The sequence below is a fragment of the Bos mutus genome, chromosome 11, assembly GCF_027580195.1.
Source record: "Bos mutus isolate GX-2022 chromosome 11, NWIPB_WYAK_1.1, whole genome shotgun sequence".
NCBI lineage: Eukaryota > Metazoa > Chordata > Mammalia > Artiodactyla > Bovidae > Bos > Bos mutus.
In genome coordinates, this window is record NC_091627.1 from 69016639 (window position 1) to 69042900 (window position 26262).

At 44.4% G+C, this 26262-nt stretch overlaps 2 protein-coding genes across 7 annotated transcripts in view; one reads left to right on the plus strand and one right to left on the minus strand.

Moving 5' to 3' along the window:
* RTN4 (reticulon 4) overlaps positions 1-12019 on the plus strand; it is a 75242-nt gene extending 63223 nt beyond the window's left edge. For all 6 annotated transcript variants that reach the window (XM_070379564.1, XM_070379566.1, XM_070379567.1 and 3 more), the window contains 4 exons: positions 9650-9719; positions 10341-10387; positions 10579-10637; positions 11023-12019. In XM_070379564.1, coding sequence (XP_070235665.1) covers positions 9650-9719; positions 10341-10387; positions 10579-10637; positions 11023-11065 — 219 coding nt within the window. In that variant the 3' untranslated portion in view covers positions 11066-12019. The remainder of the gene's footprint in view (positions 1-9649; positions 9720-10340; positions 10388-10578; positions 10638-11022) is intronic.
* Positions 12020-13434: 1415 nt separating this feature from the next.
* EML6 (EMAP like 6) overlaps positions 13435-26262 on the minus strand; it is a 286960-nt gene continuing 274132 nt past the window's right edge. Inside the window, 11 exon segments of the mRNA XM_070379563.1 lie at positions 13435-14118; positions 15711-15811; positions 16203-16356; positions 17021-17124; positions 18688-18850; positions 19264-19372; positions 19375-19435; positions 21238-21426; positions 22842-22956; positions 23594-23751; positions 24567-24775. Coding sequence (XP_070235664.1) covers positions 14094-14118; positions 15711-15811; positions 16203-16356; positions 17021-17124; positions 18688-18850; positions 19264-19372; positions 19375-19435; positions 21238-21426; positions 22842-22956; positions 23594-23751; positions 24567-24775 — 1388 coding nt within the window. The 3' untranslated portion in view covers positions 13435-14093.

Below are 26262 nucleotides of genomic sequence, written 5' to 3' on the forward strand. Positions count from 1 at the left end.
CAAAACAATTTCTGTAGTGGTCAGAATAGGTTTAAATGCTCAAAATGCTTTTAACATGTATCTTAGCCTTAATAGGCCAGTAATGGACATTATTTTCAGCTGTATGCTTCTCTATTAAGACTTGGAACCTCAGTTATGAATAACATTAATGGTAAAAAATTGAGTTTCTTTTTATTATTTATTATCTCTTTTGTGTAGAGTGCTTGCATTTAGTGACCTGTTCTGTAGTAGTGCTTTAAAATAATCTGATGTCAGTTTGTAAATAAAGAGATCATGGTTATATCATTGGGATCTTTGATTAGTATCAAGAGGAAACAAATAATATTTGGGAGCAAATCAAATTCAACCTTGTACTCATGGGTCCTGGAAGAAACCAGTTTCTATTCATTGAAGTGTATTTGCAGTGAATAGGTTGACTGCTGGGGGTAAAACATGTTTGAAAAATTCTTGAGGGGAATGCACTAGTGTAGTTTAAAATGAAGCATTTTGTGGGTAGGAGTTGATTGAGAGGAAACACTAAATAGTGACACAGAGGTTCAAACAGCATAGGGCCATCTCTGAATTTGGCAGTCAAAAATTGTTGGAGGGGAGCGGAGGGCTTCGAACAAAGGCATCATGAATCTGTGGATTGAGGAGTCATTTTTTTTTATACTTATTAATAAAAACTGCAACAGATATAAACTAAAAGTCCTCATGTTTGCACTGTGTAACAGTGAAGGCAGTTATGCATGTCTAACATTTTTCTTGAGAGAAGAGGCATTCTTGAAGAAATCTGTTTAAAACAAAACAAATTGATCTGGGAATGACTCATTCATTGTTTTCTAGAGCTTCAAGTTTCCCCTTGTCTTTAATCAGTTGAAATCTTATTCTTTCAGAGCTGATTGTCCTCCGTACACAGCTCTATGTGTAGACAGTTATGTAGGTGTGGAAGTATTTGCAAAGGGTAGGGAAGTGAGAAAATATTACAGGAGGACTGATTAAATACTTTAGAAAACCTTTAAAATCTGATTTGCACTGATATTTGAAAGTAGATGAAAAGGAAATTTTATTAATACTTTCATGAGATAATTTCTTTTTGCTGTTAAATCTCATTTTAAAAATTTCCTTTGAAAATTACCTTGGGTTTTTTGGTTTTTTCTTAATGAGGAAACTAACATAAATGAAAGAATCTGAACTTGGTAAATTCTTGCCTTCAGTGATTTTGCTAATTTGAAGGTAATAGTAATTTGAAGAGGCATATAATGAGATAGGTTACTTTTTGGAACACTTACATTTTATGAAATTTTCTTTTATTTAAAAAATATTGTTTCTTAATATTGGGGGGAAAAAAGCAGTTGAATTAGAAGCCTAGTTTACTACTGCTTCTCCTTAAGGATTAGGAAAGAGAAAACTCCTTTGAATGGTTTTCCAAAGTAGTGTTTTTTGGCAAGTCCAGAGCTCAAGGAAAGCTGCTTGGTGATTTCTGCTAAGGCAGATTCATTCAGGGCTCAAAATAACATTTGTATTAATACTCTGAATGATCCTTGCATTTAGGTCTCAAAATCTGTTGAAGCAAGGAATAAGGCAGGGTGTCTGTCTTACTCTTGCAATACAAAGCAGTCTGATAATATACATGGAGGGTCTTCCTTGATAAACTTTGTGGTTCTGCTGTACATGGAGTACTTCAGTTAAACCTTTTCTTACATCATTGTGTATGGGTAGTGTAGATTCCACTTGTTCTCACTGAATAAGGGAACTATAGAAACACAGGATACTTGCTTAATGTGTCTTACTGAGAAAAGCTGAGGAAAACAAAGCACTGTTGTCTCCCTTTAAAATGACTTAATAGTATTCCTTTTCTAGAGGACGTTCCTTGAGTGTTTGCCACTCTCACCCCCATAGTTTTTATTCATATAGAGAGCATTTTTAAAAAGATTATTTTCCTTCTGACTCGTTTACCCTTTGCCTTTTAGCACAGCAGTTGGTGGGAGAATCATATTCTTCCTCCCTAAAGTGAGCAAAAATGTTTTTTCAGATCTCTTTTTTTTTTCTCTTCTTCAATTTAAAGGAAAAATCAATTTGCTCTGTTACATTGATTGTATTTCCTTTTATTCAGGTTTTAAATTTGGGAAGTTTGCTAATAAATAGCCCCAGTCTCTGCAGTTTCCAAATGAATTTTTCTTGTTAAATAACAGAGTTTTTAAAAAATTTACAAGAACCAGCTTTTGATTTGGATTACTTTTATTTTATATTGTTCATAGATAGGAAAATGGACACCACATTAATTTTAAGAAAATACAGAAGGAAGTAGTCTTATTTATAATTTTGTTTTTCATTTAGAAAATAGACATTGTATCAAGCTCTGTGGCTTATTTAAAATAATAGCTTTTTAAAATTTGAAAGAAGTTTCTCTATAAGTCACTATCTTTGTAAGTGTTTCATGCCCTCAAATTTATATAATCTACATTTCTAGACTCTGGGTCATAATTACCACTACTTCTATTTGAAACCTTCTTCCTCAGAAATTACAAAATTTAGAGTCAGTATTCTTAGCATGTGAAATTTTTCTTCTCCTTTCTTACTATCATATTTTTGGAAGTGTGTGAGGGGGCCTGGCTATTCTATAGGTTATTCTGAAGAAATAACCAAACCCCAGGGTTCATCAGGCCTGTTGGAAAAGACTTGACATAAGACGGTGGTTATCAGTGTGCCTCGTCTAGATCTCCCTTTTGGTGGTTGACCTGGACAAATAAAAATAAGACACATGCTGCAGATTTCTCCTTTTAAATCCTTGTGTACAGTTGACCCTTGACCAGTGTGGGGATCGGGAGCACTGACCCCCGCCTCACACACACACAGAGTTGACAGTCTGTGCGCAGTTCATGACTGGCCTCCACAGCCCCAGTTCCTCCTTATCCAAGGCCCCTCTGTGTCTGTGGTTCCCCCGGTACCCCTGGCTCCATATTCACAGGTTCAAACAACTGAGGATCCTGTAGTATTTACTGCTGAAAAAACTGTGCTGACAGGTGGACCTGTGTAGTTCAAACTCCTGTGCTCAGAGGTCAGCTGTAATTATTGCATTTGTTTTCTTCCCTTGCAGTTAACTGCAGGCATCTAAATCTTAGAAAAGATTTCAGGTGTCCCTAGATTGAGCAATAGTCCATTTGCCAGAAGACTAATTCTAGTCAAATATTATGGGCAAAATCATTGACAAAATATTTCTAATTCCATTCAGCAGCATTTATTTCAAACATTAGTATAAAATTTTACCACAGGCAAATGTTTTGATCAATCCTCAGGATTTGTTGTAAAGTGGGTTTGTTCATTGAATGCCAGACGTAAGGGGAAGAGAAATAATGGAAAAGGAGGTAAAGGAGGAGGGTTCTAGTAAAAGTAAGCTGTGAAAGCTGTGTATGTGTCCTTTTCTTGGAGAGCCTAGTGTGTATTACCTTATTAGTTTCTGAGAAGTCCAAAAGAGGCTGGATAACTTTATTTAACCTAGTGATATTTGTCAACCTTGTTTAAATAACACCCATGACTACCAGAACAGTAGTATAAGGTGGTTGAACAAATTTAAACCACCTGGTTACGGTTTAATTCTGTTCTGTGACTGACCTTCTGTGTAAGGGGTCTTTTAGATGGGGGCTCTTATTTTAAAACAATGGTTCTCAGTCTTGGCTGCACATTGCAATCACCGGAAGCTACACAATTTAATGATACTTGGGAGGGGGAAGAGGTGCGAGTCCCATTCCCTGAAATTGTGATTTAATTTTTCTAAGGACACTGCTTGGAGAGTCATTGGTTTTCAAAGTTGTGGTTTAAGCTGTATGTAACCCTGGGCTATAGTTTTCTTCTCACCTTCTTCATTAGAAAAGCATGTGAAGGTCTCCACTGGGCTCAGCTTTACTAGGGGGTTCTGCCTTTTGAAACCTCAAATTCCAAGAAAAAGTCTAGTGCTTTCAATTCAGTTCAGTCGCTCAGTTGTGTTCAACTCTTTGTGACTCCATGGACTGAGCACATCAGGCTTCCCTGTCCATCACCAGCTCCCAGAGCTTGCTCAAACTCATGTCCATTGATTCAGTGATGCCATCCAACCATCTCATCCCATCATCCCCTTCTCCTCCTGCCTTCAATCTTTCCCAGCATCAGGGTCTTTTCAAATGAGTCAGGTCTTCGCATCATCCGGTGGCTGAAGTATTGGAGCTTCAGCATCAGTCCTTCCAATGAATATTCAGGACTGATTTCCTCTAGGGTTGATTGGCTTGATTTCCTTGCTGTCTAAGGGACTCTCAAGAGTCTTCTCCAACACCACAGTTCAAAAGCATCAATTCTTTGGCACTCAGTTTTCTTTATAGTTCAACTCTTGCATCCATACGACTACTGGAAAAGCCATAGCTTTGACTAGATGGACCTTTGTCCGCAAAGTAACGTCTCTGCTTTTTAATATGCTGTCTAGGAGAAGGCAGTGGCACCCCACTCCAGTACTCTTGCCTGGAAAAATCCCATGGATGAGAGGAGCCTGGTAGGCTGCAGTCCATGGGGTCACTAAGAGTCGGACACGACTGAGCGACTTCACTTTCACTTTTCACTGTTATGCATTGGAGAAGGAAATGGCAACCCACTCCAGTGTTCTTGCCTAGAGAATCCCAGGGATGGCGGAGCCTGGTGGGCTGCCGTCTATGGGGTCGCACAGAGTCTGACTGAAGCGACTTAGCAGCAGCAGCAGCAGCAGGTTGATCATAACTTTTCTTCCAAGGAGTAAGCATCTTTTAATTTCATGGCTGCAGTCACCATCTGCAGTGATGTTGGAGCCCAAGAAAATAAAGTCTCTCACTGTTTCCATTGTTTCCCATGTTTTTTGCCACGAAGTGTTGGGGCCAGATGCCATGATCTTAGTTATTTGAATGTTGAGTTTTAAGCCAGCTTTTTTACTCTCCTCTTTCACTTTCATCAAGAGGCTTTTTAGTTTTTCTTCACTTTCTGCCATAAGGGTGGTGTCATCTGCATATCTGAGGTTATTGATACTTCTCCTGGCAATCTTGATTCCAACTTGTGCTTCTTCCAGCCCAGCATTTCACATGATGTACTCTGCATATAAGTTAAACAAACAGAGTGACAGTGTACAGCCTTGATGTACTCCTTTCCCAATTTGGAATCAGTCTGTTGTTCCATGTCCATTTCTAATTGTTGCTTCTTGACCTGCATACAGATTTCTCAGGAGGCAGGTCAGGTGGTCTGGTATTCCCATCTTTTCAAGAATTTTCCAGTTTGTTGTGATCCACACAGACCAAGGCTTTAGCGTAGTCGATGAAGCAGATGTTTTTCTGGAATTCTCTTGCTTTTTCTGTGAGCCAGCGGATGTTGGCAATTTGATCTCTGGTTCCTCTGCCCTTTCTAAATCCAGCTTGAACATCTGGAAGTTCTCAGTTCACTTACTGTTGAGGCCTTGCTTGGAGAATTTTGGGCATTACTTTGCTAGCTTGTGAGATGAGTGCAACTGTGTGGTAGTTTGAGCATTCTTTGGTGTTGTCTTTCTTTGGGATTGGAATGAAAACAGACCTTTTCCAGTCCTGTGGCCACTGCTGAGTTTTCCAAATTTGCTCGCATATTGAGTGTAGCACTTTCACAGCATCATCTTTTAGGATTTGAAATAGCTCAGCTGGAATTCCATCACCTCCATTAGCTTTGTTGGTAATGATGCTTCCTAAGACCCACTTGACTTCATATTCCAGGATGTCTGGCTCTAGGTGAGTGATCACACCATCATGGTTATCTGGGTCATTAAGGTCTTTTTTGTATAGTTCTGTGAATTCTTGCCACCTCTTCTTAATACCTTCTGCTTCTGTTAGGTCCATACCATTTCTGTTCTTACCAGATACTAAGACCAGGTGTTTCATAGGCAGAGGTTCTTATTTTTCTGTCACATGACTTTGTGCGATAAACACTGGATTCTTTATGAAAGTAGATCTATGACTTTTGGGGAAAATATATTTTTAAATTGTAATAAAATGTCTAGCTATATTTGTCTGAACATCAGGTAACCATAATGTTCCAGAATTCCGTCTGAAATCTGAAAGTGAGGAAAAAGGCCTGAATTCCAGAAATAGCTGACCCAAAAGAACATTAAATATAGCCCTCAGGCTCTTAGGCATTTATTAACATACACATTTTGACAGTTTCTTTTCTGGTTCCTTTGTTTCGCAGAAAATTTAGACAGGAAATGAGCTTGTGAAAATGTGATTAGTAATGAATGAGGCTGAAGATAGCAAAAGTCAAATGATTTTCAGTGTTTAAAACTGCAGAAAAAGTTTGAAAATGTGAATTGCCAAAGTAATTTCTGAAATTGTCATGCATCCTCCCCCCATTTTCCTTAAAAATGCCTCCCCACCCCATAGAGACATCAAAATCTACAGAGCTTTTCAGTGAGGTATACATGTGATACACACTTGAATTGAATTCCTATACCCCCAGGCAAAAGACAAGACGTGGCCTTTGCCCTCTTCCAGTGTTACTAGACCTTCACCGTGCTTGGCCCCCGCTTTCCTTCTGTCTCATTACTGCCTAAAGAGACGTGAGCCTTTGACTTCCTCCGTTAGTATGCATTGGCTGCAGAGTTGCCAAGTGTTTGCCATGGAATAGCGTAGAATTTGTAGGTTTAAAGCATTCATTGGACTTTTCCCTGCTTCTTTATAACAGCATGCACATTCATAACCATTAATAAATGGAGGAGGGCATGGCAACCCACTCCAGTATTCTTGCCTGGAGAATCCCATGGACAGAGGAGCCTGGCGGGCTACAGTCCGTAGGGTTGCACAGAGTCAGACATTACTAAAGCAACTTAGCCACATGTCCTCTGTAAGTGGCTTTACTGTATAGCAGAGCGGAGATTCTGGAGCCAGATGAACCTGCAGTTACTGTCACCTCTGGTTTGGCAACTTGCTCTCATCTTTCTGTATCTTTTTTCTTTCTTTTATGGGGATAATAACAGTATTTAACTTCTGGGGTTATGATTAAGTTAACTGAGTTGCTGTTATTACATAATAAGCTTCAGTAATTGTGCAGTTGCTTGATGTTAGCTCTTAAGTCCTTTCTCTTCTGATGGAGTCCTCTCTGGAAACCCTTAGCCAGTATTTTTGTTTTGGGCCTTGAAATGTTATATTTTCTCCAGACTTAGCTGCAACATGGGCAAATTCTGTGATAGCACATAAAAATGTGAATTTCTGGGTTTCTCTCCTAAAATGAGGAAACATGGCGGCATTGGCCTGGAACGCAGGTGCTTCTTGAGAAGCACATATCTGCCTTGGTCCTCACCGAGACTCCCTCATGCATTTGTGTCACCAGCCTGCCCCCACAGAGGTCTGAAGCCTCCCTCCATTTCTCTCTGCACCTGGATCATCTGCCTTTTAGAAAGTGTCCTGCAAGAGGCAGATCTAGTGACATCTGAACCCCCTGCATCACCTTGGTGTGAAGACTTGGGCTTCTCTTTTTTCATGGATTTAGAGTGCAGCCTTGTCAGTGACTTTATGACCAAATTAGGACTTATTTTTAGCTTGTGTGTTAGTTTCTGAATTTTGTCATGGTGAGGGTATCTTTATTGCTAAAGCAGTTTCTTCTAAAATGTAGGGCGACCCTTCTCTTTTTGACTTGGTGGATGGTGATGGATGAAAATAACTCTGTTGCTCTATGGTAAACTTGCTCAAGTGCAGAAATTATATTTAGCTTTTGCAATAGGAGTCTTGTAAAACTATGTGAGAGGGAAAGGGCTTGCTAACTGGAGTCAACGCTTCAAACCCTTCTACCAGAGGTTCCATAGAAGTTGGAAAGACCAGGACAGCATTTAATTTTGATTTGCAATTGGAAGCTGTTAAGAATGCTTGATATTTGCTCACTTGAACATTAAATTCAATTATAGGGGTAACCAAAGTGTTGCTCTTTGTAGAACTGACAGTTGGTGCAGGAATCCAAGATTCTTCCTAACCTGCAGTAAATAAATTTCCTAGAGTCTGAACACTTTAATTACTGCTCAATACCCAGCTCATGGCAACCCACCTGGTGGGCTACAGTCCATATGGTCGCAAAGAGTCGCACACAACTGAAGCGACTTAGCACGCACCCCGCTCATAGTAGGTATTCAATCAGATTTTGCTGAATGAATGCTACATGGACAAAGATATGCTTTAGATAAGGGTTAGGAAGCTACTGTTCGGTCTGACTTGTAACCTGTTTTTGTACAGCCTGGGAGCTGATTATACTTTTTACAGTTTTAAAGGATAATATTCAAAGAATATGTGACAGAGATCCTTTGTGGCCCATAAAACCAAAAATGTTTTTCTGTCTTTATTTACAGAAAGTTTGCTGATCCCTTCTTTAGATGGAGGTGCTCACTCCTCTCTCCTTTTCATTTATACTTTGCTCTTAGAAACCTAAATAATTGTTGTCGGTGGTGGCATCGTGGTGGGATGTTTGTGACCTACTAAACAGGGCAGAGAGTGCCAGACATATGAAGGCTTTTAATAGAAAACAGAGAAACTGCTTCTGCTGAATGTTTAATAAAATCCAGACTGACTTGGTATTTATAAGTCTTCAAGAACTGCTTGAACATGTCATTGAGTTTTTACTATATGGTGTCACCAAGAACTGGAAGAAAACTTTGAAATTCTCTTATTCAACCATTCATGAGTAAACTAAAATACGGTGAGGAAATAAAGGACTTCTCAAAATGAAAGCACTTTATAGAAACAAGGCTTTCCCCAAACTGCTGTATGTAATTTTTTTTTTAATCCAAGATTTTGAGATGATTACTAAAAATAGGAGCATTTAGTCTGCACTGCAGTCCCTGGAGGGCACAGTGAACTATGACAGTATAACCTCAGTTCTGGCAAGTTCCTAAACCTCTGTTTTTTCCTTAGTGTCTTCATCTGCTGTGGTAATGATAGCAGTGCCTACCTCATAAAATTGTTAGGCGGAATACATGAGTTTGTATTTGTAAAGCACTTAAAACTGGGGGTGGTACTAATACATCAATAGTAAGAACTGGGTTAGTGTTTGCTAAATAAAGAAGGCGGTGGCTAAAAGAATAATATGGTCAATTTTTTTATTAGGTTTAAAAGTTTGAGGAGTCCTCATTGGCTGTTAAAGCATTTATTACTGGGGAGAAAGTCTTTCTGATCCTTAATAAAATGCTAGAGCTGATATTTTGGGTACTTGAGACATAGTCTCCTTGCACCATTATTGCTTATTCAGATATATGTCTGAGTCATTCAGCTCATTTAAATCTTGAATCACTTGTTGGTACTTTAAAGTCATTTTCAATAGTTAATTCTCACGATAGCTTTCCAGTCTTTCCATTTTAGAAGTTGAATACTGTAGTAGAGCTGGGGGGGGCAAGGTGGTGACCTTTGTTACGCTTTCTGATTTTAGGGGAAACAGAATCAACTATTTGGTAATGTACTTCAGAGGAAAATGAATCATATCTATTAACTGTTTTAATTAGATTCTGGAATTCCTGAATCAGCCTGGCAGCTTAGTGAAATATCCATATTGTTTTTACCAAATCTCCAAGGAGTATGCCTATAGTAGTTTGGCATTTACATGGGATGTATTTATTTGAAGGTTTAATTTTAAAACTTTACTTGAATTTTGTCTTTAATTGGCTGTTATTCTCTTACAGTTTGCAGTGTTGATGTGGGTATTTACCTATGTTGGTGCCTTGTTCAATGGTCTGACACTACTAATTTTGGGTAAGTCTACAAAACCAACAGAATGAAACATTTTTAAAAAGATTGGGGACTTCCTGGCAGACAAGTAGTTAAGACTCCATATTTCCACTGCAGAGGCCATGGGTTTGATCCCTGGTGTGGGAACCAAGATCCTGCATACTGCACAGCACAGCCCACCATCCCAGCGCCGCCCCCCCCCCAAAAAAATGGTGTGCAACGAACTTTAAGATGTTTTAGTGGAAAATATTCTTATATTGTAGAAAAAATAGAGGGATATACATTAGAGGTTGTGATCTTCTTAAATAAATTGCTGATACTTACATTATTTATGGAAATGCCACTTTACTTCCTGAAGACTGCTCCAGCAGTGATAAACCAGATCAAGAGTGGCCTTATTTGATGTGCAGTCATATGTCTGACTAACTAGGGATGCCTATATTTTATAAAGTCTGTAATGTGAAGCCAGGAGTGGCTCCTGGCTCCCTTGGTTAATTCATTGCTCTGCCCACCAGCAGCTGTGTCTCCCTGTATTAGGAACATTCCTGGCTATCTGAAAAGAGTGCTGCCAGTCTGATGACTGTGGTATGATTTAGGGAACAAACACTGCAGTCTCTTTTAAAGCTTGTGTATTTCCTTTTTCAGCTCTGATTTCACTCTTCAGTGTTCCTGTTATTTATGAACGGCATCAGGTAATTTAACTGCAGATTTCAGAATACAAACCTCATTCTCTTATGTGGAACTTAGAAATGTCAGTGCCAGTTTCCAAAACCTTATGAAAAATGAGAAATGTGGCAGTTTCTTAAGCCTTTAATATGTTGGAACACAGTTCTAAGATTTGTTAGCAATGGTAATTTTCTAATAAATTTTTTATCTCTTTCAGGCGCAAATAGATCATTATCTGGGACTTGCAAATAAGAATGTTAAAGATGCTATGGCTAAGTAAGTATTTAAAACCTGCACTTTGTTTTACACTCAGGCGAGGTGTACCGGACTTGGACAGCAGTGCGGTATTTTCATGTTAAGACATAGTAGTCAATTTCAGTCAGACCTAAAGTGTGAGTTGCCGGAAGATTTTTTTCCTAACATTTGGATCATTGATTCTGTATCAACTTAACATGTATGTAAGGCTTTCAGTCTATAATTTGTGAGGTCAAGGTGGCAAAATTATAGCTTGTAGTTTGACAGCCTTAGGATTTTATTTCTTGTATAAGCTGAGCAATGTACATGTAAGTCTTGAAGGATAGACATTTTAAGAAGCAGAAAACAAAATATTGTAAATTCACAGTATTTACACTGACATTTTCCCCCTCCTTCTCATTTGTAGAATCCAAGCAAAAATCCCTGGATTGAAGCGTAAAGCTGAATGAGAAAGCCTGAAAGAGTTAACAATAGAGGAGTTTATCTTTAAAGGGGATATTCATTTGATTCCATTGGGGAGGGTCAGGGAAGAACAAAGCCTTGACATTGCAGTGCAGTTTCACAGATCTTTATTTTTAGCAACGCAGTGTCTGAGGAAAAATGACCTGTCTTGACTGCCCTGTGTTCATCATCTTAAGTATTGTAAGCTGCTATGTATGGATTTAAATCGTAATCATATTTGTTTTTCCTGTATGAGGCACTGGTGAATAAACAAAGATCTGAGAAAGCTGTATATTACACTTTGTCGCAGGTAGTCTTGCTGTATTTGGGGAATTGCAAAGAAAGTGGAGCTGACAGAAATAACCCTTTTCACAGTTTGTGCACTGTGTACGGTCTGTGTAGGTTGATGCAGATTTTCTGAAATGAAATGTTTAGACGAGATCATGCCACCAAGGCAGGAGTGAAAAAGCTTGCCTTTCCTGGTATGTTCTAGGTGTATTGTGAAATTTACTGTTGTATTAATTGCCAATATAAGTAAATATAGATTATATATATATCTATATATAGTGTTTCACGAAGCTTAGCCCTTTACCTTCCCAGCTGCCCCACAGTGCTTGATACTTCTGTCATTGGTTTTATGTGTGTAGTTCCAAAGCACATAAGCTAGGGAAAAAACGTACTTCTAGGCGCACTACCATCTGTTTTCAACACGAACTGATGCCATGCAAACAGAACTCCTCAACATAAACTTCACTGCACAGACTTACTGTAGTTAATTTTATCACAGACTCTCTGGACTGAATCTAATGCTTCCAAAAATGTTTGCAAATATCAAACATTGTTATGTAAGAAAATATAAATGACGATTTATACAATTGTGGTTTAAGCTGTATTGAACTAAATCTGTGGAATGCATTGTGAACTGTAAAAGCAAAGTATCAATAAAGCTTATAGACTTAAAAGACGTTTCGTATTTTGGTTTCCTGAACCTGCTGTAGAATGAAAGAATTAGACACAGAGGGTGGACTTCGCCTGCACCAGGGTGTGCACTGGCTTGCACTTCCAGAAAGGCTTTAGGCTCAGGGTAGCCATGGTTCATAATTAAATCTATTTGACACATACCAAAATGTTTTTAAATTATGTATTTTTTATACTTTAATTGAAAATAAATTCATGCACCAATATGTTAACATACGGAATACAGTGCAGGATTTATGAACATACATAAAATCATACCATGTGTTTACAAATCAGATTTAAGAACTTTTATTGACACACAGACACTATTGCTCTTTAATATAGTGTGTACATAGATCATCATTGATAAATTTGTTCTTCACATAGTTATTTCAATGCAAGGTTCAATCAGTGTGAAAGGTCAGTGTACAATATAGGCAGACATGGTTATCACTCAGCATCACCAGTCACATGGAGACAGAAAACAGAATTAGGGCTGCATAGGGACTCTAACTGTGGGCCCAACAACCTATCAGTGGGTTAATGTAAGGCATTAATAAACTGGCATATAAAAATAGCTTAATGAGTGATCTAATCCATTTAGAATGTTGAAGCACTTCTGTGGTAAATGTTAATCTATTTAATTGAAAATGCTTCGTTTCACCGTTCCTCTGAACTGACAACTGAAAATAGCCAGTAACTCAAGACCCAGAATTTTAGTTCACTGACTAGAACGTCTAATTGGTATAATGTATGTGCTCAGAGTCCCAGCCTGTCACCAACCTGCCTTCCAGCACGTGCCATCATCATCACTCTTGTTAGTGGTCAGCAAGTGTCAAGTATGATGGGAGGTGGTCCAGGGTGCCTCTGATTTTCTTGGCCGAGTCACATTCTGTCATCCAGCCAACTCTGAGCTAGATTATTTTGCTTTATAATCTTGAATTACCAAATACTGCTTTGGGCTTAGGAATTTGTTTGCAGAGATTTTTTGAATCCAGACTTGACCTGTGTCGTTCACCTGAAGCATACCACTGGAATCAAGTCCACCCCACTCTGGGAGCGGCCCTCCCAGCGCAGCCTCCAGGCACCTCCTCTGTTACCATTTTAGGTTCAGTAGGATAAATCAGCTCATCTTCCTGGACCTACTTGAGCTTTTTTTTTTTCCCTTCTTCTTCTATTTTGTAGTAGAGTTTTGTTTTATTTGAAATGTTTAGGATGTTGTGGGTTTGGCACGCAGTATAATGAAACCCACTCTACCCACCCATCTTCCAACACCTGAACTTAAGTTTCTTTGCTGCTCAACTTCAAATAGCCACTGTTTCCCAAGCACATAACTAATATCTTTCCTTTGGGAAGCCTTGACCTAAACACATGACATGGGTGACCAGGAATCTGCTAGGGTCCTGTAGCCCTCCTCAGTTTTAAGTTTTAGCACCATATGAGACAATTTGTGGGAGGTGAGATAGCAGCCCACACAACTGGAAGCTTTCAAAGGCACTTAATGGATATAAAACTCTGCAAACGAAACATTAAAAAAATTAAGTTTCTCAACTTGTTTATACATGGCTCATTTGGTTTTGAAAGCTAAATGTGGAGAACAAAGGCTATCAGTATTTCTAGTATTTCAGTGAATCTAACTTCAGCTGTCCTGTTCAACTTCCTTATTTGTAAAAATGAACATTTTTTAAAGTATATAGAAACATAATAGCAAAACATCTTTTGTAAAAGTTTTGATGCAAATTAAAAGCTACATATTGGTTAGGGTAACTGAGGCTTTAAATTTTGTCAGTGGGCTACATTATCAGATAGGATTTCTTTGTCAGTGTAGTGAGTACGTGTAGTTTTTAAGTCTCAGGAAGAGAGGCAAGCAGTCTTAACACGTCAGCACTGACCTTCCCTCTTGACATCCCGGTTTTGGAAGCTCCAGGTGATGGGAGCAGTCACATTTCACCAGCACTTGGAGCTCATGTAGCTTGTTGGCGGCGTAGACCTTTCCCAGCAGCTGGCAGCCAGGAGGTACCTTGTCATGGCCTCTGTGGTTGCCAGCCGTGGTGGCAGCAGGAAAGCGGATTCCGGCATTTACAGGCATCGCCACACAAATACACTGAAAAGACAGACCAAACATGTTGCGGGGCTGGACATCACAAAAGTCACTCTTGCCAAGAGCTCCAGAGTCAAGCTCAGGCTGAACATTTTGATTTCAATTTTAGAAGACAAACCAGGGATCTTGCCACCAATGAAAGGTCTATTGGTTATTTTTTTTTAAGGTCTATGTTATCTGTTTGGTCTGGCTCTTTCAGCATGTCCCTTCTGAACGGGAGGACTGCTGGCAGCTTGACTTCACACTTCTCTCTTGTTACCACTGAAGAGGTTTTATCAGCTCCACTCAAGCAGGAGAGCTCTTTCTAGTGTTCAGCACAGGGCTGGGGTGACAGGAGCCCATGGCTGCCAGGCTGAGGGGGCCCTGTGTTGGGAAGGTGACATCCAAGCCCTTTATAGTGACCGACAGCCCCCTCAGATCTCCAGGTTAGCTTCTGTGTCCTGTGGTTGCTTGTTCACGGTATGGTTGGTGCTGCTCTGGATGGGGGTCCTCCTGCCCCTCCCCACCCCGGGAGCTGCTGTCGGCCCTCTCTCAGCAGCTCTAAGTGCCTGCGGCAGTTGACACAGTGGCCTGGAGATGGATGTTTCCGGGGGGCCAGCAGAAAGTATCCTTTGGGGCCATTTTCTACAAAATGCTTTTGGGTAGAAAGTGGGTTAAAATGCTCTACAGGTACCTTTTCCACAACCTTACTCAGACTACTAAAAATGCACGTGTTTCTTGATGCCCCTGTGAGCCCAGTCCTCAATTGAACAGAAACCTGTATTCATGTTTCTGTAAAGCTCTTCATCCACATGAGATGTGGAGAAGCTGAGTGACTTCGGATGACCTCGAGCTGGTCCCCCACACTCTAAATAAGAAAGGCCCTTGGTGGAGGGACACGAGAGAGCTCCTTGGATAGCATCGCTGGAGTAGGCTGCTAGGGGGTCCTTCCAAAACCTTGGAAGACCAGTCATGCCTCCCAGAGCATGAGGCCTGTTTCTCCCTGAGCAGTGGTGAAGGTTAGGGGCCCACCCGGTTTAGGAGTCCACACGCTGGTGGAGGTTCTGCAGCTACTAACCAGCACTGGTCCTAACGGCTTCACTCCTTGTCTGATCTCACGTGTAAAATCGGGTAATGTGTTCTGCGTGACTGAGGCCCAATGTTACTATTTATAAACCTCTCACAGAGTTGTGGATTAATCATCCATGTAAGAACTCTAGTGATGAACTGGAAGTTCTGAGTTACAAGGCCCATGGATCAAGGTCCCTCTAAGCTCCTGATTATATGCAACAGCCCGCAGCTCCTACTGAAATCGCCGCGTGGAGGTTGGGTCTCTCAGCACCTGCCCCTACAACCAGCAATGCTCAGCGTAGCTCTGACCTGCCCTTGGCTTCTCTCCAATCCCAGGCCAACCTAGTGGGGACAGAGGCCCATCACGGTTAGGGTTTGGGGTCACCGGAGACTAAATACCTTACACTGGGAAGTCCTCACTGCATCTCTTGGTCACTGCCCATACCAGCCCCTCCTGTGCCCCTGGGAGGAGCTGACAATTGAGGTGGGGATGGTAGGGGTGAAGGCCAGGCTTCGGGGCAGAGCCAGATGAATCAGGTTGGTACCTGCAGTCGTCTCCTCCAGTGCTGACTACATACTTGTCGTCATGAGAGAAACGGATGTTTGTCACATGAGCTGAGTGACCGAAGTAACGCTTATGTTTGGCCTGTGAGCAAAAGGGAATGGAGGTGACTACGAGAGCCTGTCCTTCAGCAACCCTGGACCACTCCCAGGACTCCGCTCCGCCTCCCCAGGCTTCCCTTCACCCACGGGGTGCCTGTTAGGTCTGGACATCTCTGGGAGCCAGCCCTTCACTGGCTTCCTGCCTCACTCTTGCCCTGCTCGGTACCCTCACCCCCATCCTCCTGGCTTCCAGGACTTCCCCTTGTGAAGGAGAGGAAAAGGTTAGGGGTGGCCAAGTCTCCCCAGGGCTGTGACAAGATTCCTCTTGTGCTAGATTGTAGATAGTCGTGTCCATGTGGCCACAATCTCCGGGAGAATGCACAACGTCAAAGAGCCTAGAGGCTGTGTAGGGAATTACTCTAAGGGAAACTCACAAATTTCTCTGTGCACGGAAAATCAAAGAGCTTCACCAGCCCAAAGTCGTCTCCCGTGACGATGTTCAGCCCTGCGTGGGTCACACAGGCGCAGTTGACGTCAGCCTTGTCTGCATTTCGCGGCCAGATGCCAATGACTTCGTCTCCCAGAATGCTGTTCCAACAGGAAGAGGTGTGAGGTGTGTGACAAGGCTTCCTGCAGTCAGGCATCCTCTCCCGGGAGGAGAGGAAGAGTCAGTGCAGTCACGTGGCTCCTCTGTCCGCCCCACCCCCACCCCCTTCTCTGTGCACTTGCCCCAGCTCCTGCTGTTCTCTGCCTCGGGCCCCTTTCACCCCAAAAGATAAGTTCCCTCCATCTTTGGTTCTCTCCCTCTTCCCCATAATGCTTCAGAGTATGTGTGGGTTTGGTTGAAGAGTGGGGGCTCCTTTAAGCTCCCAGGCTGGTGGTCTCCTCTCTTCTGACTTGGCAGGGCCCTGCTGCTTACCCTGCTACCTGGTGACCAGCCCTCCCTCCCGTCCCAGGGGTTGGAAAAAGCCTCACTGTACTGGAGGGGGCTTGGCCAAGACCTGGGAGATGGTTTCCCTTTGAACTTGTTGGGTGGAGCTGGGGATGGGTGGGACACATCAAGAGGGACTTTGCATTTCAAAAGCCTAGGTCAGATCAAAGCCTGTGGCCCAATCTGGGAGCTAGAAGCTTCCTTCTCCTGCGCCAAGGGAAAGAGCTCTGTCTCTGAGCTGCTTCAGATCCCAGCCCCACACAAACTTGAGGCTGAGGCTGGGACAAGAGTAGTCTCCCCTGGGACCTTTCCTGCAGTCACCTTGTCCAGGAGGCCCAGGTGATCTTCTCAATGACCACGGCTTCAGTGACCTGCTTCCCCAGGGGAACTTCATGTACCTGGCGCTTGTAGGCTCCTGTGGACACCTGCAGACGGGAGGCAGCCATGCCCATCAATGTTCTTTCTTTTCTGCCCAAAGGACTCCCCTTCCCATGTGCTGCTTCCCAGCCTCCACATCCCCAGACCTTTCCACCAAACCCAAGTTCAGCTCCAGCCTGCAAAGCCTGTGGTCAGCCTGCAGCCGAGTCTACACAAGCAGGGCATTTGCCATCCATTTTCTTGCTATTTTCCAAAGTTCTAAGGCAGTGGTTCGCCAACTGTGGTTCTCCACCAGCAGAAGCAGCATCTGGAAATTTGTTAGAAATGTGTGCTCTTGGACCCCCACCCCCAACCCCCCATCAGATGCCCTGAAGAGGGTGGGGCCCAGCAGACATTTTAATAAAGCCTCCAGGGGATGCTGGTACTTGCTCAGACTTGGGGATCCCTGTTCTCAGGGAAGCGAGGTCCTTCAGTAAAGAACTGAAGCAAGGTTTCTCATGGACAACAGCCAACGTAGATGATCTCTGAAGTATCTAGGACCTGATCCTGGCTTCTCTGGGAACCTTCTAGAGGAAATCAATCGTTTTCTAGCACGTGGCTGCTGCCTCCATCTCCAGCCCCTTGTCCCCCTGAGGTGCTGGCCCAGCCACCCCGATTTCCCTGCTGTTCAGGAACGAGCTGCGATCTTTCCCACATTTGGTTTTTCACGCAGAACGCCTGGAACCACGTTCCACTGTCTTGGTTGGCTGACCCCTGCACACCCTGCAGACCTCAGTGTGAACAGCACCTCTGGGAGGGGAAGTCAATCTAAACTCAATGTGTGTTAAATGCTCCCACAGGGCACTGTGCTTTTCCTTCTCAGCACATAATCAAAATTTATAATTATGGGTACACTGGTGTGATGAGTTTAATGCTCCTCTTGTCCACAACAAGGCAAGCTCCTGGAAAGCAGGAATCAGGCCTGTTTCCTCCACCCAGAAGTCTAATGCAGCGCCTGATTCAGTTCACACTTGACAAATGAATGTGTTCTCTTCTCCTTTCAAAATGACCACCTGACTCCTGGCCAGTTCACCAATGCATAATATTTGTTCAAAGTGCTGGAGACATCATTGTTCTATTCTCAGTGCCACGAGTGGAACCCCTCTTGATCCCTTGCCCAGGGCCTTCACTCCAGGGTCATGGTCTGGAGTCTGCTCCCAAGGGTGGAGGGGCCACACTACCCATGGGATTTGGAATTGAGATGAAGAAGTATAAGAGGCAACAGGCTTCGGTGCGGCCCTGAGAACTAGGAATCAGGAAGCTTTGAAGGGGCGGTGGTGAGAAGCTCAAGATGATTAGGGCTTGTTTCCTGCTTTCCTACTGAAGAATAACTACTATTTTTCATTCTATTTGACTTTCTTAAATTCTTAAGCCTTTGTTTGTTCAGGTATAAAATAGGAAAAGCAACGTCCTTAAGGGGTTCCTGTGAACACACTGCCTGGCGAACAGTCAGCCCTGGTTTCACCTAAGCTGTTGTGAGTAATACTATTATCAATGGTTACCCCAGTTATACTACATATACTTTATAATATATCAAGGGTTTTACTATTCTCAGTAAAGCCGAAGCACACCTGGATGTACTTGCCATCTGCAGAAAAATCCATCTGAATGACGAAGCTGGGGATATCTTTGCAGTAGCCGATGCGGTTCAAACTTGTGCCCTGAGTGAGGTCATAGAAGTCAACTGTGTGTTCAGAAGAACCAACGGCTAAGAATCTGCTGTCTGGGCTGATTCTAGAAAAAGCAATTCAAGAGCACAGTCTGTGAGGAGGGCTGCCTGGGGCCAGTCAGGCATGAGGTCTGCTCTGGGATGGACTTCCCAAGCTCAAGGTCAGGTTGGGTAGCTTCTCCAACAATCTAAGGAATTTGACCGCTTCTCTGGATCGAACCCCCCCAGGAAGAAAGAAAATGGGTGTGTGCAGCCTTCTGTAGAAGGCTCTTCACAAGAAGTTTTTACCACACTCGTGGGAATCAGCAAAGATGTGTCTGAGAACTGACGTGTGAGAGGATCTCCTACCAGAGCTGGCTCACTGAAAGGGACCCTCTCATATGTGAGTTCTTCATCCCCGCCTCCTGGAACGGGAACCATGGGGAGGCAGAATGAATGCCTGCCTTTCTCCTCCCTGCCCAGACCACTTGCTATGTACCTGATATCTTGGATAGCAGATTTCCGGTCTCTTTTCTTCCCCCAAACTTTCAGGCTGTTCACCAACAAGACAACAAACTCTCCATTCTTCATGCCAATGGCCACCATCTCCCGTCCGGGCTGTAGGCTGCACACTGGGCCGCGTGGCCCAGGCTCACTTTGTTTAGCAGCTTCTACATGGACACAACGTAATACCCTGAGCTCTTGGCCACCTCAGCTAGTCTCCAGGGGAAATCCTGCACCCAGGTCACCTCTAGGGAGGCTCTGAGGCGGGCAGTGTGTTTTGACTGAGCAGCTGGGGAGACTGTGGTTTAAGCAGAGGCTGGTGAACTTTCTCTGTGAATGGCCTGATAGTAAATAGTAAATATTTTTGGCTCTGCCAGTGAAGCACGAAAGCAGCCATGGGCACTGATATAAACACTAAAGTGCAGCTTACTGCAGAAGCAGGCAGCAGGCAGACTTCATCCTTGGGCTGTAGCTTGCTGACCTCTTGTTCAGGGGAAAGAGTTTGAGCTTCAGCATGTGTCAGTAATCCCAGATCCTGGCTCTGTCCCTAGCTGGGTGTGTTTGGGTAAGTTGCTCCTCTCTTTTCCCATATGTGTATACGTGTGTGTGTGTGTGTGTGTGTGTGTGTGTGTGCGCGCTCAGTCATGTCTGACTCTTTGTGATCCATGGACTATAACCTGCCAGGCTCCTCTGTCCGTGGAATTCTCCAGGCAAGAATACTGGAGTGAGTTGCCATTTCCTCCTCCAGGGGATCTTCCTGACCCAGGGATTGAACCTGCATCTCCTGTTGTCTCCTGCATTGGCAGGCAGGTTCTTTACCTGCTGAGCCATCGGGGAAGCCCCATGTGTAGAGAAGTGATACTAATATTGGTCTTGCAAAGTTGGTGTAAGCATTAGTGATGGTATTTATGAAACACCTGGTATGTAGTGGGTGTTAACAAACATAATCAATAATCACAAACTAACGAGTATGGGGATTCCCTAATAGCTCAGTTGGTAAAGAATCCACCTGCAATGCAGGAGACCCCAGTTTGATTCCTGGGTTGGGAAGATCCCCTGGAGAAGGGATAGGCTACCCACTCCAGTATTCTTGGGCTTCCCTTGTGGTTCAGCTGGTAAAGAATCCGCCTGCAATGTGGGAGACCTCGGTTCAACCCCTGGGTTGGGAAAATCCCCTGGAGAAGGGAAAGGCTACCCACTCTAGTATTTTGGCCTGGAGAACTCCATGGACTTAAAGTCCATGGGGTCGCAAACAGTTGGACACAACTGAGTGACCTGCACTTTTACTTTCTTTTCACTTTCAACCTGAGTATGACAACCACACTGAGCTGAGGCTTCTCCAAGTCTGTTCCATGATCCTGACACTGAAAATATGACTGAAATATTTACAAGCCATTTTGTAATGAAACCAAGTATTTTAATTATTAGAACATAAGTACTTTTTTACTATCAGCTGAGGCTTGGTAAACATCAGTTTTTCTTCCCCTACTCCTGATTATTCTCTGCTATTTTACATTTTTACTCCAGATGGATCTGTTTTTGGAAATTTTTTGTATTTTTAAATTTTTTTCCAAACTCTAAGAGTAACTTTTTTTGAATTTTGATTGAAATGTTCCACTTGGGAACATCTGACATTTTAAATCATTTTTTTTCTCTTCCCCATTAGGGGAGGACATGATTTCTCTCTTTGTTTTTTAGTTTCATGGGTTTTTTTGTGACAAGAGAATAAAGCATTCTCAGTGAGATTATTCCTGTACTATAAATATTCATAGAAGCATATAGCTAATAGATATATACAGAACGGGTGAGTGTGAACGGGACTTCTCTTTACTATGAGTCTAACTTAGCTGCTACGCTGTGGCTGAGCTCCTATCCAACCCCATCCCCCATCTCTGACTGGCCTGACCCTGGCCGGACTTGACCTCCCCCGACTTGGGGCCTCCGAGCCCAGGCAGGGTCTGCCCCTCACCTTGTCAGCCAGGTCCCAGATGCGGGCTGTGCCGTCATTGCTGGCGGAGATGAAGATGTCCTTGGAGGGGTGTGTGGCCAGGCCCCAGATCTCCCCTTCCATGTGTCCATCAATCAAGATGTTGGAAGCAGCGTTTTTTTCACCAACTTCAATGATTTCTCCATCCTTGGTTCCCACTAAAATTTTTCCCTGTTGTAATCAAAACACTATTAGAAGAAAAACACTGTAGGATCCCACTCATAGGTAATTCCTAGATGAGTCAAATGCATGGAGACAGGAGGTGGAATGATGGTTGCCAGGGGCTGGGTAGGGCAGTCATTGTTTCATAGATGCGGAGCTTCTGGTGTACAGGACGAGAAATGTCCCGAGGAGGGATGGTGCTGCTGGCTGCATAACAATCTGACTGTATCTGATACCAATGAACTGTATGCTGCGAAACGGCTAAATGGTAAAGTTTATGTTCTCTAGATTTTGTCACAATATAAAATAATAATAATAAAAAAACACTATCAGAGCAACTTGGCAAAGTGCATTCGCTGGCACTGGTACTAAAACAGCAAGAGCCAGGAAGTGCCTTGTTTTTAACAACAAATTCGCCATCCTTAAGTGACACCCCCCCCAACCAGGCCTTTTCTCCCTCCAGCCCCTTGGGAAGAAGTCCCCCAAAGCCCCCCATCCTCTCGTCTCTGCTGGAATGTTCCAGTGCCTTTGAGCTCACTGCAGAGCAGGGCAGCCAATTTCTGCCCTAGCACAGCCCAAACTCTTCCTCAGCTCTTCCTCAAACTGAACAAAATCCATCTCCTGATGACTTCCAGGTTCTAGACCTCATCCTGCCTCCATCTCATTACCCTTCCCTTCCGGATGACTATCATGTATCTATTTAAACCCAAATTCCCAATTTACAATTACATAGACTCAGGTTTGCCTTTTTAATGGAGAGCGTCTAGAAAGCAAGTTTGTAGACTGATACCAATTCCAACATATAAATACAAGGTATTAAACAGAGGTCAGGAGACTTCAAGTGCTTTAGAATCTCCTGGGGAATTAAAAAAAAAGAAGAAGGAAAGGAAAAAAGAACACACATATCAAAGCCAAGGCCCTACCCCTGAGATTCTGATTTGGCACACTGGGCAAGAGCCTGGATATCCATATTTAAAAAACAAAAGCCAAACTCCACAGCTGTGTGTGATATTTAGCGAAGCATCTGACCAAATGCCTTAGTGTGGTGGTCCTTAGCTTTCCCCATCCTGGCTGTGCATCCCTGGGCCTGGGCAAACTACCTAATATCCCTGTGTCTATAACAATAGCAGCTGACATATACTGACTGTGACCATGTGCCAGGCATAATGAAAGGTCCTGGGCACTGATGATCATGCAATCCTCACAACCACCACGAGCTAGACACAGAAAGGCTAAGTAACAGAGCAAAGGTCACACAGCCACTTCTCCTGGGTGAGCCACACTCTGCATCCCGGTCTGTCCCACTCTGCTAAGCTGCCTCCCTCTGCAGTCTAAGTCACACCCGGGAGCCTTGTTCTCAGGACTCGACCACCCCCAGTACAGGGCAAATGTGTGGCTGGGGAAAGGTGGGCCCGCTGGCTCACTTTGCCACGGCACACGGAGCGCACACACTCCACCAGCTGCCCCGTCTCCAGCTGGAAGGCCCGGCAGCGCTTCATCTCCTGGTCCCACAGTTTCACAGCACCTCCTTCTTTGGTCCTGAGAAAGATCAAGAACTTGGCAGGTCAGCCTTCGTTTGAAGACCACCCAGGACCCTCCACTCCCCCTCCCCACCACCATCTCCTCAAGGTCCCGGCCCCACATCCCAGGGCCCAGCAGGACAACCCCTTGGGGTGGCCCCTTTCATAGGCCCTGCTGATGAGCCACCAGAACCCCTTGAGCTTGCAGATTTCCTAGATTGCTGTCAAATGCTACCATCGTAAGAGGAAAGAGAATCCCAATCTAAAAAAATCAAACTGTGCTTTCATTAGATTGGACAATGAAGGGGAGTACTTGGCCTTCACAGGGTCGCCGTCCCCACTGGACATCTGTCCCCTCATCTTGCCACTCCTGCCCCCTCCAGAAGAGCTACCAGCAGTAACACTTGATGGACAGCAGAGTCACGGGGCTATTCAAAACATCTGTCCAGTTGTTAAGCGATAGGACTCCGCCTCTCTGAGCCTTACTTCTGAAGGTTCTGACCCAGGGCCCTCTTGGAGAGATGGCAGACTCATCTCCATGATGCAGAAGAAACAAGAGAGTGAAACTCTGCATTTTCTCCAATGGAGATGCTTCTGTCCGTTTCTCCCAAGACAATCACAAAAGACCAGCTGTTCCCAGAGGAGCTCCGGCTTACGGCCGCTCTTTCCCGCCAGTCACGATGAGCCCGTCCCGAAGGGTCGTGTACATGGTGAAGACGGGGCCTGTGTGAGCCTTGGCCACCAGCCGGACGAGGAAGTGGTCCTTCCATACATAGACGTCACCATTGATGGCACCCGTGAAAGTGAGGTTGTTCTGTCAACAGAGGGACACCCTCCACACCAGGACACTGGCCGTGGTTCTCAAGAGGGCCCCCTCCCAGCCACCTGCTCCAGTGCCAAGAAACAGGAGCCAGAGAAGCGCGTGCACAGATTAGATCAACCTTCTGTATCAGGGGAAGGAAAGAGAATCCTACAAAGAGCACATGGTAAGGAAATCACCCAGCTCTGCAATTCACTCTGATGAGTTGGCTCTGGGGACGGTTGATTCCCCATTAAGCACAGCTCTGCTTTTAAATGCACTTCCACTGTGGGAGCAGCCCCCAGTGACTGCAGGGCCGGGCGGGACCCCAGCCTCCCAGCAGACTCTCCTGGGCTCATCTCCCTGGCCAGGTAAACCCACACTGGGAGGACCAAGAGTTGGCTGTGTTCCAGAACATCCCTGGGCAGCTCCTGTTGCCCGAGAGCCACCCACAGCCTGTGCAAGGGGTCATTAGGGGACTTGTGGCACGAGATGGCAGGGGGCAGGGATGCAGTCTGGTGATGGAAATGTCCCTCAGCCTCTGCATCTATCGAGCTCAACACAACGGGCTTGCAAGTCAGTGTGTCTCTGGAATAATGAACCTCCAGCCCTGGGTGGGGGTTCTGCTTTTTTCTAATTAACATTTTGAGGGGAATGATACAGTCAACTTATGCTAAGGAAACAAAACAGTGCTTGCAAATAGTCCAGTGAAGGAGAGCCCGTGGAAATGGCTTTCCTGTTGTTCATAGCTTTTAGCATATACCCGCCCACCCCATGCCCGTGCCCAGGGGTCCAGGCTTCCCTCTCAGGAAGCTTCTGCTGGAACTCACAGCACCGAAGGCCACGGACAGCATCGTCTGCATCTTGGCGGCCTCCATAGACCCAATGACCCCTTTCTTGTAAAGCAGGGCGCTGCCTGCCAGGGTCCAGAACTTCATGTGTTTGACCCCAACCGACACAAACTGCGTGTCTGAGTCAGGGCGAAATTCCACCACGAATATGCGCTCCAGGTGGCCCCCTCGGCTGGCAACCTTGGCACCTGCGAGGGTGAGAGAGTCGGGTGAGGCTGGGCTATGCTCAGCTCAGAAGCCTTGGTGGTTGGTGTCAGCTGTTAGATCCTATCACTGGCTCAGAACCCTTCTATACAGATCTTGTACTGCTTCCAACAAAGACAATGGGAGAAAACTACCAGAGAGAAGTCTTCTCTTTATCTTGGGAACTTGTTTAAAAGTCCTGGCTCTTGGAGGGCAGAAAGGGCCCTCGGAGACCATGAGGAAGGCTAAGAACTACACCGTGGCAGGGCCAGAGCAGGTACTGCCCAGAAGAACAGACAGGACGTTGGGAGAGTGAGCCTGAGCCGAAAAGGATGATACTGTGTACAGGGTTGATATGACCTTCTTCTAATGAATGAGGATCAGACGTGTTCTTGGCTACTGCAGAGAACACAGTTAGTGCCATAGCAGAAAGGCTTTATGAAGCAAGTTACACCCTCGCCTAAGAAAGGGCTTTCAACAGTGGGTGGGCTGTTTGAGGAGGTAATGCTGGCTGTATATGTGACAGCATTTGAGCAGAAAATGGAAAGAAGCCTGTGAGGAATGCGTTGGAGGGATCTGTCCATGGGGTGGATCCTGACCGGGCAGGAAGGCTTCTCTAAGTCTTTCCAGCTCTAAGACACTATAAGTCTATCAGTGAAGACGCTGTGTTTCTCCTCTGTGGGGCTGAGTCTACTTAATCAGCTGACCATGTGTCATCACAGGCAATGACCTGCATCCCAAGGACACAGACTATGGGGCCATTTGGACCCAAGACACTGATGAACAAGAACATGAGAAAAGGAGGGAACATGACAAGTCTCATCATAACTATCTGCAGGTCCCCAGCCTCTTTTCTTCAGATGGAGGGGAGTGGAACTTCCCTCCTGCTGGGCTCATTTACTATCCCCTCTCATGGCTCTGCCATGGGAAGATGCTGAGATCATGGGACTCTTGAAGTCCTGGCTGGAGAAGTGCCACCTCTGTGCGTGCCTGGCTGAGCATGCCCCAGATACAGGCGGCAGGGCTGGAGATGGACCTCATTAAGGTCTTAACTAATTGGATCTGCTTTTGCCAACTGAGAGAATATACCCAAAAGGTTGCCTAATTTTGATTCAAAGAAGACTGTGAATTTAGCAGCAGCCTGTGTGTGCACGTGTATTGGGGGAGGACAAGAAAGAAATCTTGTTCCATTAAATGTAAACCTCAATTATAAGGTGAATCCCCATTTCAAAAATGTTTTAAAAAACGTGTTTCTGAGACGATGGTGGTAAAACCCAGTCCCATTTCCTGTAATAAGACAACGAGGGTGCCAAAGCCGCAGCAGGATCCAAGGGTCACCAGACAGACTGGGAAGCTTGTATAGGAAGGTGATTAGGACAGAAACAGTGGAGGGTGCTGCCTGTTTCCTGAGGAGGAAGGCAGTCAGCCCTGGGCCACTTTCCCAAAGACCCTTCACTGCCCAGCCCAGGACTCTGGGGGCCACAGGGTTCAG